Below are 14,959 nucleotides of genomic sequence, written 5' to 3'. Positions count from 1 at the left end.
AGTGTACACGAAGGTAGCTATGAAACATAAACCAATCCTTGTCAGCTGGATACAAAATTTCGAGAGATGTAGATGTGTGATCCAAATAAATCAGAGAAATGCGAACGCAAATCCATCCCCAGAAAGCAGATTAAATATTTGTATGATTCTGCAAAGCTTGTCCTCTTATACCATGTTCACACTACAGAGTTAAAACATGTTATAATAATTGGCAACAAGAAAAACGTCATCAAGATAGCGTTAAAACACGTTTTAACTCGTAGTGTGAACGTAGTATTAGAGAAAGCGGTAGGGAAATTTCGGGTGAGATGCCGCGTCAGGAGAGATGCCGCACTCTCTATATCTCATATAAAGGGTCACTTTTATACGGTAATATAATATTGTGAGATTGTATTTCGAAGAATTACATCACTGGAGATGTAAAATAATCCTTTTTATTAACTCACGAAAATTTTATTAATGATTATGTGCATCCAGTTGCATCACAGAGCGTCGAAAATTTTTCAGCTCTGCATTAAAATTTAGTTTTTTTTAAATTGGTCGCTTTTTTATTGGTAAATCGTGTATCGGTTGAATAGCTGGGACCTTTTAGAAGGCATTCTGATCACGAGTACAGCTATCCATAATTTCAGAGGAAAATGTCGTCGTGCGGCATCCCCCCTACAATTGGGATAGATGCCGCATCAAAATTGCGGGTGAGATGCCGCACTCAATGGAGGAGGATGCGTTGCTAAAATGTATTTTTTACCTCGGAATGTCATTAAATGATCATTTGCGTCAGGTATAGGTTCTTAATAAGGTATACCCACAAACTAACTGACCTAACACAGCGACATATAGAAATATGAGTATTTATCAATATATTTAAACAGGCAATATATTTCTAATTATTAGTTACTTCGATTCATTCATTAATGCGCCAGGCTTTAATTTTCTTGAACTTGATTTGTAGTGATATCAATAATGAGATAAAAATGAAAAATTTAAACGAATTGATGCTTTTTCAAAATGAATCTTTCAAGAACAAACCTGAGTTATATAAATTCATTGGTGGGAGAAACAGCCAAACACTGCTTTTAAGGAACCGCTACCACCACATAAATAAATGTCGCTCGTACAAATAAATAGATATTTAGTACCCTTTATTAAGTTACTCCAACTTAACCGTTACACAAGGTGGCGAAAGAAAAATATTTTTAAAATGTTGAGTAAAAAAATGTTTCTAGAAATGGTAGTACCCCCTTAGGAAATGTGAAGGTGCTAGCCGATTTATAGGTGTGATGAAACCTCATGAAACTCAGCTGAAGACACTTAATCATAACAAGAGCTAAAAAATACTTTTGTTCACCATTTTTAGGTTTGTGACCACGGTGCGGCGTCTCACCCGCACATGCGGCATCTCTCCCGCAATGACCTTTTTGCCTTTCTCAATAGAAAGGTATTGCAATTGCTCTGAAAACCGACTTTTTAACGGAGGCCCGGATGGCCGAGTGACATAAACCATTCGATTCAGTTCGTCGAGTTCGGCAAATGTCTGTGTGTGTGTGTGTGCGTCTGTGTGTGCGTACGCGAACACAATTTCACTCACTATTCTCAGAGATGGCTGAACCGATTTTCACAAACTTAGTCCCAAATGAAAGGTACAACGTTCCCATAGGCTGCTATTGAATTTCTAATGGATCCGACTTCCGGTTCCGGAATTACAGGGTGATGAGTACGATCACGCAGAAAATGTCGATTTTAATAAATTCTGCAATGAATGTATAATGGTGAAAATTTTTCCAAAATGTGACCACAACTGCTTCGATTTGTAGTACTAGGTCATTAACAGCCATTCAAAGTCTTTTTGGTCACATTGACCACCATCATCGGTTGCGGAAGCCGCGGCGTAAGTATCTAAATTCAGAATAACAGTCACATCGGTTTCTCAGAGATGGCTAAACCGAATCAACCAAACTTAGTCTCAAATGAAAGATGTTGCGTCCCCGTAAATGGCTATTAAATTTTATCCCCAACCGACTTCCAGTTCCGGAGTTACGGGTTGTGGCGTGCGATCCCATAGCAAAATGTGATTCAAACCGATACTCCGATGAAAGCAAAAAAGGTAAAAATTTCGCTAAAATGTCTCTCAAATAACTTAAATTTGCAGTTCTAGGTCACCAACGGCCAAACAAACTTTCGTTGACTACATTGACCACCATAGACGGTTCCGGAAGTGCCCGGGAAAAGCGGCCATTTTTCAAGACTAGCAAACTCATATCAGTTTCTCGGAAATGGGTGGGCCTATTTTCACAAACTTAGTCCCAAATGATAGCTAAATTATCCCCACAGATGTCTGTAAAATTTCGCACGGATCACTTATATGGTTCCGGAAATATAGACTGAACCGTCCGGTCACATATGAAATTCCCATATAAGCCGGAACTCAACATTTTTTTCAAAGGGGGGACCCCATGAAATTTCAGAAACCGAATTCGTATTTTTGATGCCAAACATCTTTAAAATGCATGAAACGTCGAGATTTTATGTTATCACGAAATTTTTTTTCATGAAGATCGACTTTTTGGGACTTTGCGGATTTCGCACCTTTTTGCCTTTCTTATATAAAGAAAGGCTATACAATCACTGTAAAAATCGACTTTTAACCGAGGCCCGGAGGGCCGAGTGTCATACACCATTCGATTCAGTTCGTCGAGATCGGCAAATGTCTGTGTGTGTGTATATGTGTGTGTGTCATTTAAACGCACAAATTTCTCAGAGATGGCTGAACCGATTTGCGCAAACTTAGTTTCATCTGAAAGGTATAACGCTCCCATAAACTGCTATTGAATTTTTAGTTGATCCGACTTCCGGTTCCGGAGTTACGGGTTGAAGAGTGCGGTCATCGGTTCTTCGGTGATGATTGAACCGATTTTCTCAAACCAAGTCTCAAATGGAAGGCAAAATATGCAGTTGAGTATTGCGTCGCAGCCCCTCTTCCCCCCCCCCGCCTTGCCCTTACACCTCCATCCTTCATCACTCCCCTCTCTTGGACCACCCTCACGCCCGCATTTCCTTCATCCACCCCGTATACCGAAATAAGATGAAGGATTTCTGACGCATCCTCCACCAACATTTCAAAATATAATCACATGAAGATAACATTGAACTCATGCTGATTAAGCTAATTAAATATTATTCTTTTGCCTTTCTCATATAGAAAGGTTATGCAATTGCTCCAAAAACCGACTTTCTAACCGAGGCCCGGAGGGCCGAGTCTCATATAACATTCGACTCAGTTCGCCGAGATCGCAAACTATCTGTGTGTATGTATGTGTGTATGTATGTGTGTATATATGTATGTATGTATGTGTGTGTATGTGCGGATTTGTTAACAAAATGTCCACATCGGTTTCTAAGATTCAAATGAAATGTATAATATTCCCTTAGGTTGCTATTGAATTTCATTTTCAACCGACATCTTGTTCCGGATTACGAGTTGAAGAGTATGGTTACAAAACAAAATTTGTTGATTTGTCCACATCGTTTTTCTCGGAATTTTCTGAACCGATTTTGACAAACTTGATTTTAAATGAAAGGTCCATCAGCTGTTGTTGAATTTTGTGTGGATCCGAGTTCTGGGGCCCTATTCTCACAGTCACGTCACCTAGTGACTAGAGGAAAATTTCGTTCTAGTCACCAAGTGACGTGACTATGAGAATAGGGCCCCTGGTTCCAGCAAATCCCGATTCTAACGAATTCTGCGATGAATGTAAAAAGGTGAATTTTTTTCCAAAATGTAAACACAACTGTTGAATTTGTAGATCTAGGTCACCAACAGTCATTCAAAGTCTCTTTGGCCACCATCGACGGATCCGGAAGCATCCAAATTCAGAATAACGGTTATATTGGTTTCTCGAAAATGGATAGACCGATTTGATCAACTTAGTCTCAATGAAAGGCGTTGCGTCCCCGGAAACTGATATTAAATTCCATCTCCATCCGACTTCCAGCTCCGGAGTTACGGGTTGTGGAGTGCGATCACATAGGAAACTCCAATTCAAACCGATACCGCGATGAATGCAAAAAGGTGCTCTTATATATACTTACCAAGTGTAATAAGAATGAAAGACATTTCCATAATGTTATATTGTACGAACCAGCTATCAAATCATAGTTTGGAGAAATGAGAAAGGCACAATTGCACCTCTAGGTGGATTAAAACAGGTTTTTCAATTTAATATTAATGTGGCTGTTTTTTCTTTTACACATTTTTAGAACTCGAATAATGATTTCTATTCTTGTATATAGTTGTCATGTCGTATATAATAAAAATGTAATATATACATTTGGAAGCTTATAATGAATATAAACGCAAAAATTCTCGTGTTCATGATTGAGAAAGGCACAATTGCACCGCTAGGTGGATTAAAACAGGTTTTTTGTAAAATGTTCGTGGAAATTTGATGATTTTTTTTGTTTATGACAAAAACCATTTCACTGTATTTTAGAGACTTGTCACAATTGATAGAAATGATTTCATCAATTATTGAATGGTTTACTTTGATGCAGGATCGATTTTTAGAAATGTGCGGCATCTCTCCCCAAATTACCCCATATTATCAATAGCTCCAACTTTATTATCACCACTGACCAGAACGCAGTACGTATGTCTAGCCGACAGCGTCATTTTCGAGTGAACTGTCGATTCTCTCTGACACGAATTGTTTGTCAGTAAGGTATGAAATAAATAAAATGAATAAATCGAGGAATCAATTAAACGCATTTAAGTGAATTGTAATTCATTAACGTTGACTATTGCGTGTCTCTTCCTCTTGAAACGCGCGCAAACGTCAGGAAATGATGTACTGTAGGAAAGTTTCATCCAGGTGGGGCCACGCCTAAGTTTCAATCAGCTTTCACGGTAAACGTTTCCATCGCCCGTTTAGGCAGAATTATTTGGATGTAGGATTAGTAAGAGACACTGATACCTTCATGCAATCCACAGATGAATGCGCTCCGCCAAGAAACATTGATCCATCTTCAATATTGCCGGCAGGATGTAGGCTATGCAAATCAAGACCTACGTCCGACAGTCTTTTTTGAAATATTACTGCTATGTTTGAGGCTTTTGTATATTAATTTAACAATGATTTCAAACTATTATTTAAATTTCGTATAATTGGATGGTTGATCCAACGACGTTGATCTCTAAAAGTAACCTTTCATGTTACAATGGTATCCTTGGCGCATGCGGTATGTTCTAGTCTGATACTTTCTTATTTAAAATTTTGCATCTCCTACAATTTTTGGAATTCAGTTCTTGCTGAAAAATTCGTTAATGTGGATGATGGAGTAGTCCCACTCTCTGTATAATCAATTAGAAAATATCGTGTTTTCAACCTTTCTAAATATATAATGAGATAAATTAAATTTTGCGAATTCATCTGTAAGTAAAATTTTAATTGATGAAAATGAGCCATATTTATTTTAAACTTAAAGCATATTGGTTGCGGCATTCACCTTCTGCAACATATCACACTTGTGCGGATAAGCGCTTGAGGTTGATGTTCATTGCAATCTCATGACCACATACGACAGTTAAGTTTTGTAGGATCAATCTATTTCGGAAATTTTTCATTCGGACAAACCTTTGTAACATACCACGTATTTATATGAACTTAGATTTTGTTTTGGTTTCGATGGTAATAGAAATCAAGAAATCCTCGCCAGCATTCAGGTCGATTTCATCGCTTCACACATCAGCCACCACAACCAATAAAATTATTGCGCCATATTCTCTTGTCTTTCCTCAAATTCTTCGAAAAATTCTCATTTCCTAATCGAACCACAAGCTGGCCAGAAATTCTGTCTGTCTCTACAAAGACAATATCCTTGCCATCTTAGCTGCACAGGCCAGGCAATGACCATTTTTTCTAAAAGTCTTTCCAAGCCTATTCGATGAACCATCCTTATGAAGAAGCTTCAACAAATAGCACAATCTTCCAGATTCATGTTATACCTCGTGTCAGTGCCCTTCTAAACGCTAACGCATCTTTCCACAAGCAACCAGTGCAACGGAGCTTTCTTCCGCGGGCATTTCCAGTCTGATCTGTAGTGGATAAAAATAACGGTTCTATTTCAAAAACACGCGTACATACACTTAGTGAGCACAGATTCCTATACCAAGTAGGATATTCCGGCAGTAAGAACCTACTTACCGATACCAACTCCTCCGCAGATCTCGACGGCACTGCTGATCATGCATCAACCGGTAGGCCGCATCCGCACTCTGAGTAAGTAAATGTTTCGCCAAGATGTCCAGATTTTTTAGGCTCAACTCGATTTCTGTATGTATCGGGTTCAAGGTCTGCTGAGCTGCAGTTAAGCGCTGCCTATTTTTAAGCGGTTAAATCGGCTCTAGGTCCTGCATGATGACCTTCACATCCTCGGCGCAGTAGATCATCAACTTTAGAAAATCTTGGAGAACATCGTTCAACGATTCAAGGAGAAAATTATTTCGTTTTTCCATGTTTCTATTATCGCCACAACAAAGCGTAACCAAGTGAAGCGGTTGCTGTTTGAAAAAACTACACACTTAAAATCCATTACCTACCAGTAGGTAATTTTTATTTGCTGTCCTTATTTCGGGCCCATATTATTGGCCCGAATCAAAACTCGTCGAAATGTCAATTGACGATAGGTTCATCCGGAGTGTTCATTTGTGTTTACCTTTTGCTAGCGTTACCAATTTTATTTTGTGCCCAGCACCCAATGTGGCTACGCCACATCGCTTTTGCGCGTGCTGTCCGACTTCGCTACCGCTCAGTCGGACCTAAACTAGGGATAGCCCCTATGTTTGAGTAAGCCGGGCAAACGAGTGGATCACAGGTTCGCTTGCTTCCGACGGCGGGTCGGTGGCCACCTCGTCCGGACCTCGGTTATGCGGCTAAGCCGCATCGAAATGATACCCCTTAAACATTCTAACTTGAATCGGTTGTGTCACCGGAGCCGGAATACGAATTAGATCCAGCCAGCATTTCGGCTGAGTTAAACTGGGAAGTTTAGTAAAATTTAATCTGGAAATAAATTTTTTTTGGCAACGCTCCAGCACCCCGTTGATTTCACCACCTGGGTGCCAGGTTGACGATATGAAATGAACTTTGTTTACTTTCGACAAGTTTTGATTCGAGCCAACAACATCCAGCCCCTTATTTCACTGCCGGAAAACAAACGAGAGGGAATGATTTTTTTACTCAAAACTAATGGGATGAAGTTTTGTCGGCTTTGGGGAATATCGCATTATTTTTGGGTAAATTTGGATTCCCTCTCTTTCGTTTTTCATTGGAGAAAGTAGGACGCACAGATTTAAGATTATCTACTGCTAGGTAATGCAAATTTTCTGAGTAACAGATTCGTCAGTGTTGCTAGTTTTATGCATTTTCTATAATCAAATCTCAATTCTGTTCTGACATTAACAGTTACCTGAGTCAAAGAAGGGTAATCATATTTGCGATAGTTTCGGAATGCTAGTCTCTAGTCGTGTCGTTGCCCATTTCATGCCCTTGTACCACAGACTAACAGACATAACACTCAAAAACAAAGCTTCGCCCGCTTTAACGGTCATTTTAAATATATTTGTAGTTGGGACTGTGACCACATTTGAAATTATGGCGCCACTGACATATGAACAAGCATATGGGGGATAGACCACTAGTGAAAAATTGTTCCCAAACCTGAGGGGTAACCCACCAGTAAATGAGTGATTGGGACTGTGAATAAAAGGTGGAGCTAGTGTTCTGGGAAAATTGTCGGATCGATGTTTTTTTAGGGAATTCCCTCATAGTGTTATGTCTGTTAGTCTGTGCTTGTACTTCGATTACATGGCACAGAACATCGATTCATCTTCGCATAACGTTAACCGTGCTCATCTCTTAGATACTTCTGATCCAACTGTATTTTTCTACACATCCATGAAGGAAGAGATTTGTGGAATCCCGGACCACAAGTGGTCCCAAATATTTTCTATAATATGTAAATACCATCAAGTCGACTGCGAAAAAATGTTCTACACTGACGGATCAATTCTCGACGGGTCCACAGGCTTCGGAATCTTCAACGAAAATCTTGCTGCCTTATTCAAACGCAATGATCCTGCTTCAATTTACGTCGCAGAATTAGCTGCCATTCAGTATCTCGGGATCATTGACACCTTGCCCTCAGACCATTACTTCATCGTTTCTGACAATCTCAGCTCCATTGAGGCCATCCGTGCGGCGAAGCCTGGAAAGCACTCACCGTATTTCCTGGGGAAAATACGGGAATATCTGAGTGCTTTATCTGAAAAATCTTACCAGATTACCTTGGTTTGGGTCCAGTCACATTGTTCTATTGCGGGCAATGAGAAGGCGAACTCTTTAGCCAAGGTGCGACACTTACGAAAGACCAATTTGCTTCAATGAATTTTTCAGTATCTCCCGTCAGAGGACGCTCGATAGTTGGCAAACTTCATGGAACAATGGGCATCTGGGACGGTGGCTACATTCCATTATCCCGAAGGTATCAATGAATGCTTGGTTTAAGGGCTTGGCTGTGAACCGGTACTTTATTCGTCCAACCATTACACGTTTGATGCGCATCTCCGTCGTATAGGGCTTGCTGACAGTAATCATTGTGTTTGTGAGAACGGCTATCACGACATCGAGCATGTTGTTTGGCTGTGCGCAGAGTACTGTGTTGCCAGGTCCCAACTAATAGATTCCCTTCGGGCCCGAGGTAGATCATCCTACGTGCCAGTTCGGGACGTCCTGGCAAGCCGTGACCACCCCTACATTTTTCTTATCCACACCTTTTTGAAAACTATTGATGTCCAAGTTTAATACATTTTCCCTCTCATTCACAGTAGAACCTCATCAACCTCTCCCTGTATCTACAGTATGGCATAGCAATGGATTCAATTTTTATTATTACGAAATATTTAAAAAATCTAAGTTAACTATTACTCTGGTTCAGATTTATTTTGCCCGACTAACCCTTCGTTTCAAGATGGCGAAGATAAGTTTACCAAAAATTTGATTTTTTCACAAAGAAATGAAAATGAAAAACAAATCAAATTTACTACAAATTAAGGAAAGTAATATTTCATTATTTGCTGCAATTGAAATGTTGCATGCCACTAAGTCGCTCAAAATGGTGTAAAAAAGTTATTTTGCTGCAATTTTACCAAATCAATTCACTGTTATTGGTGCTTATTACCAGCTGCACCAAGGTATGGCAGATTTGTTCTGATCCAACTGGCTAGGCCAACATCAAACGAGTTTTTCCGGTTTTGTTGTTACACCTGCAGCGATCCTTAACTGTTGGCTAGAGAAGGTAGTTTTGCCCCTTTGATGCGACCTCTGGTGATGAATAACCGACACCACGTAGTGCTTCCTATGTTTTGCTGCTGCCCTGCCTCCTTTGCTCGCCTTTTCCTGTTAGTTGTGGAGGAGAGCAATGCTCGCTCGACTTGTCCTCCACAGCAAAAGTAGCAGATGCTTTTGTATTCGTGGCACTTAGTAGGAGAAATTAAGTACTACACCAGATTAAATTACAGCTTTACTTTAACATAGTAATAAAAAGCGATTAAAGTGCTCCAAAATGCCGAGCAATCGTTTTGATTCCAATTTCTGTCTAGTTCCACTCAAAATACACCACCCCCCAGGTCAGTGAAAATCTCCGGGTCAAAGCCTCTCAAGAGGTGGCAACCCTACGTCACAAGAACATCATGACAGCATCGGAGTGCCAATAATCATCCGAAATATCGACCCTCCCCTCGCCCCTGCAATTACAGGCTGGAAACCACTACAACAACGTGTGCGGTTGTATACCATTCCCCAGAAAGCCAATCCCCAGAATTCCATCCCCCAGTATGTACCGTTCCCTAGAAAGACATTGCCCAGAATGTACCGTTTCCTAGAAAGCCGTTATACAGCATGCTTCATTCCCCAAAAAATCATACCTCGGAATGCCCCATTCCCCAGAAAAATTAATGTTCGTAATCATTTTTTGTGATAGAGCCTAAGCTTTGCTCATTACCTAATTCAAGGAACTGATGCGGTGTGGAACTACTGAGGTCATTCCGCCGAATGTGGCTGCCTCTCGCAAGCAAATCTGATCTGATCCACTCGTATAACCGGTTTACTCGATCATAGGGATTGATTCCTTCTTTCAATCATGAGCAGTTTTTTTTGATTTTGTATGCCAAATAACTCTTGCACGCAAATTTGTCATATTTTCGTCTGACCGGTTTATTCAAACATAGGTGTTAATTCCTTCCTTTGAACTTTCCTTGAATCTATATTAAAAACGAAATTAATGCTCATTTTGACAAACGGTTTTTAGAGCATTTCTCGGCAAACATATGACAGCACAGTTCACAGCATTTAATGAAAAAGAAAACATTTCTCTTTTGTTTACTACCAACATCTGTGGTTGGATAGTAACGGTTTGTCTAGAATTTCCGCTAAAAGTGAATTTTGGCAGTTGGCTTTAACGCCGTAATCATATGTTTGTCGAGATTTATCTTTCTTTTGCATTGGAAATGTTTCGTACGCAAATCTACCCGAAATACATTCGAAAATATTTTCATACCTTATGCCAAACGGTACTTATACCACAAACTAACAGAACAGTATTACTCATTTTGAATATATATTTAGTTGCGACAGTGATAGCATTTACGATTATAATCCATATATAGCGCCACTGATATATGCGCAAGTATACGGGATAGACCACTAGTATAAAAAGTTCCAGGGTCTGAGGGTAACTAATTTGTAAATGAGTGGTTAGAAGCATGTATTGTGTTTGGCGGATCGATATTTTTAAGGAATTATTCATAGTGTTATGTCTGCTTGTCTGTGCTTATGCTACACGACTGTTAGGTCAAATGGCCAACTACCATATAATGTCTCATGTCAGACAATGTTGTGCCAAAAGACTTTATGCCAAACAGGATAGTCTTGCTCAAAAGTTGAGACAATTCTTCAAATGTAAACTGGGCAGATGTAAAGAGTCATTTTCATGAAGATTCAATGAACTGCTCATGTTTGAAAGAAGGAATCAATTCCTTTGTTTGAGTAAATCTGTTTCATTCTTTTGAATCCTAGGAAGGGGCGCTACCGCTTCCTATGATTGTTGCCCAATGTCTCTCAAAGCACACCTGTATTAGATTCTGCAATTTGTTCTACATGTTTCCTGAACAATAGTTCTTTCTGGGGAAAACATTTCGGTATTTTGTGTGGAATGTGCACGAATCGAAAGCGAAGAATATCGTTTGATGGAAGTGGGAACGAGTACAGTCGTGATTCGTTGGTTGGCCACAGCCTATGTCCAACTAACGAATTTGATTCGTTAGTTGGACCGACTGACAGACGTCCAAAACTATCCAAAGGAGACGTTAGTAGTGTAAATGCTTCTGTTCACATCTCTGATTATTTTCAGTTTGCTTGTCAAGGTGATTTTGACATAGGGGACCCTATTCTCACAGTCACGTCACTTAGTGACTAGAAGGAAATTTTCTTCTAGTCACTAGGTGACGTAACTGTGAGAATGGGGCCCAGGATTTTAGCATTAAGATGCTTTTTAGTTGGACAATGGTCCAACTAGCAGAGGTCCAACTAAAAAGCGGTCCAATTCAAAAGATACCAACCAGCGAATCACGACTATAGTAATTTAAAAAGATTAAATGAATAAAAAATAAATCTTTTCTGGGGAATGACTTTATGGAAAATAGTGCATTCTGGGGGATAGAATTCTGGGGAATGGTACATTCTGGGAAATTTTTTTCTGGGGAATAGTATTTTCTGGGGGATGGTATTCTGGGGGGGTGGAATTCTGGGGAATGATTTTCGGGGGAATAGTATACAATCACGTGTGCATATCCGCCACAATGATCAACCAGCGAACGACAATGTTAATTACACAATATGTATCCCACTTCCTACCTTTTTCCTTTGCTAACCTAAGAAGGGAGCAAGCCGCCCCTAAATACGGCTTTCCCTTCCCCCACTAGCATGTGCCATGTACTTAAAAAAATGAATTATCGGCCTCGTTAAGCTACCGCATTTGGGCCATAATAAACGTATTTAACCCTCAAAAAGGCAAGCGGGTCTCAGAGGCCCGGCACGTTACAATTTTTTAGTTACAAAAAAATGTGTATGCAGTATAAGCTTGGGCATGGAAATTTTGATAAGTAGCTTTGAAATCTATAACAAAAATAAAGAATTGTGAAATTTTCATCTATGGAGTGATGCGCAGCTATGTTTGAATTTTTTACATGCACAAAAAGGCAAGCCGGGCCTGGCAGGCCCGGTGTGCATGCAATATTTACTAGGAATACCACGAGTTTTATACATTAATATTTATCTGAAAAAAACATTTTGATGAGTTCATCTTCATATTAGCAGGAATTTTTTCATGTTTTGATTGATTTTAACTTTTTACCTTTTCTTATAAGAAAAAAATCTTGAAAGTTTGAGCGAATTCCATACATTTCTTTAAGAAAGAAATGTAAAAATAGCATACGATAATGACGTGTGTCATATTTTTTTGGATAAATACTTTTATTTCACCAACTGTGGTCTACTTGACAATTATTTGGATACAACATAACCTAACTCTGTCGTTATTGTCTATTTTTGTTGTCTATTCTTTGTGGTATAGTTGTCGTAATTATTCAAATTGTAGGATCTAAAAGCAACAAAAAATTGAAATGGCTATAAGACGATATGCCCATGTTTTCAATCGTCTTAAAGAATCTGGAATAATGGAAGAAATTCGAGCAAATTCAACAGCAGACGACTCCGAAACTGATTTGCAAAGCGAGGAAGAAGATGTGAATGATATTGCTTCCGACGATGAATCTGATGCAGACTCGGAAGAAAAATCTGAACATGTACTCCGGTTATGCATCAGAAGAAATTAATAGCAACCCAGAAACATTTATTGGTCGTGTTCAAACGAAATGGAACTCAGAACCAATCGACAGTCAACGTGATCTTCCGAGTACTCACCTTTTGGAAAAATTGACCTTTTTACATCCATCGCTTTATACGCTGAAATCGGGATTAGCCGCGTGTTCGTACTCATCATCCTGTAATCCCGGAACCGGAAGTCGGATCAATTAGAAATTCAACAGTAGCCAATTGGAATGCTGTACCTTTCATTTGAAACCAAGTTTGTAAAAATCGGTAAAGAATTCGCTGAGAAATAGGTATGACATTATCTTAGGAACTTGGTAAGTACCCCCGGGGCATCAAGAACCGCCATAGCTGGCCAATGTGGTCGAAGTGCCTTCGGTGGGTCATTAATGATCTAGACATGCAAAGCCAAGTAATGTTGCACATATTTTAATATATATTGCATCATTTGGACATCATGGTGGTATCAGTTTCTATGGAAATTTGCTGTGATTGTACTCTTCAACACATAACTCCAGAACCGAAAGTCGGATCAATAAAAATAGCGACCGATGGGAAGGCTGTACCTTTCATTTGAGACTAAATTTGTACAAATCGGTCCAGCCACCTCTGAGAAAAATCGGTGAGATTGTTTGCCACACACATACATCCATACATACATATATACATACACACACATACAGACATTTTACGATCTCGACGAACTGAGTCGAATGGTATAAGAGATTTGGCCCTGCGGGTCTTGGTTAAAAAGTCGAAATTTTGACCGATTGCATAACCTTTCTATATGAGAACGGCGAAAAGGAGCCTGAATTTAGACGGGCCTGAGAGGCCCGGCTTGTCCTTTAATGTTAGGATTTTAGCTTGCCTTCACAAGGGTTAAGATAAAAAAAGGAAATCTAAGAAATTTGTGTTTCATTCTGTAATTTTATAGTGCTAGTTGAACACAATTTTCCAGGCCGAGGAGAAAATTTATATTTTTCGACGAATGAAAGGACTAATTTTGTCTTTGTGCGATAGTCCAATTCGGTGTGAGAAATGCGCAATATTATGGAAGCTCTGGATTGAAAAGACTCAAATGGACAAGCAGAAAGGAAACCAGTTCGACAGTTAGCATCACTCAAGAGATTTTATCAATGAACAAAACTTGGAAATATAGGGCGTATGACCCTTGGTTCAAGCCCCAATAATTAATACAATACTTCAAAATCCGGGATATCAGGGCAAAAACCATAAAAACCCAAAAAAACTTACCGGGAGAAAAAAGTTGTCGCGTTTTACGCCAATGATTACTACGATTTTTCCCTCGTACGATGGCTTTGCATCTTGCTTTGCATTCAAATGCAATAATATTGTAAGAGATATTTCAGTATGTAAATATATTACCATAACTAACCATGCAATACTAGTGTTCACTATTAAGAAAGGCATAATTGCACCGCTAGAGGGATTCAAACAGGTTTTTCAATTTTCGATCACTTTGCACCGGTACCATTCGAGAAGTTTCCTTTCACTTATCACTGTAAATATTTAAGCTTAGTGTGCTTTTTTCAAGAATTTATATTTCTATGTGGTCTCGAACATAATTACCATATACTTATATTGAACTTTATTTCCAGCACCAAAGCGAACTACCTCCATATGTCATCAAATCGTTACAGATTTTCTATATCGTCAAGGATATTCAGCCATACCTACCGTACTTCTTTTATGTTCTTTTTCTTTTGCTTTTGATTATGACGTTTTGCAAGGCACGGAAATTTGATACACGAAGGATGGAGCCCAAACCAGTTCCAATATTAGAAGAACATAAAGAAAACATTACATTCAATAATAATAACAATATGTCGGATACAATAAAAAAATTAAATAATCTCTAGTTTTACTTTATTTTCTTAAAATAGGTGAAATTAATGTTATTCATATTCCATGTTTGTTTATACATTTTTTATGATTAAGATTATAACAAATCAAAAATATAACTACTTTCAGTAATATAAAGTGACTTCAAAAACGTA

General features: G+C 39.0%; 1 protein-coding gene and 1 long non-coding RNA gene across 4 annotated transcripts in view; one reads left to right on the top strand and one right to left on the bottom strand.

Annotated features, from left to right (window-relative positions):
• Positions 1-14,953, top strand: part of LOC131692030 (scavenger receptor class B member 1) — a 247,130-nt gene extending 232,177 nt beyond the window's left edge. For all 3 annotated transcript variants that reach the window (XM_058978858.1, XM_058978857.1, XM_058978859.1), the window contains one exon: positions 14,561-14,953. In XM_058978858.1, coding sequence (XP_058834841.1) covers positions 14,561-14,821 — 261 coding nt within the window. In that variant the 3' untranslated portion in view covers positions 14,822-14,953. The remainder of the gene's footprint in view (positions 1-14,560) is intronic.
• LOC131692032 (uncharacterized) lies at positions 4,756-7,066 on the bottom strand. Its single transcript, XR_009305898.1, has 2 exons — positions 6,201-7,066; positions 4,756-6,091 (listed from the first exon to the last, which is right to left on the bottom strand). It is a non-coding gene; the product is annotated as an uncharacterized LOC131692032 (long non-coding RNA).
• Positions 14,954-14,959: the final 6 nt, after the last annotated feature.

Source organism: Topomyia yanbarensis, chromosome 3 (genome assembly GCF_030247195.1).
Source record: "Topomyia yanbarensis strain Yona2022 chromosome 3, ASM3024719v1, whole genome shotgun sequence".
NCBI classification, from domain to species: domain Eukaryota; kingdom Metazoa; phylum Arthropoda; class Insecta; order Diptera; family Culicidae; genus Topomyia; species Topomyia yanbarensis.
The sequence above is the reverse complement of the archived record's forward strand: the minus strand, read 5'-3'. Positions and strand labels throughout refer to the sequence as shown.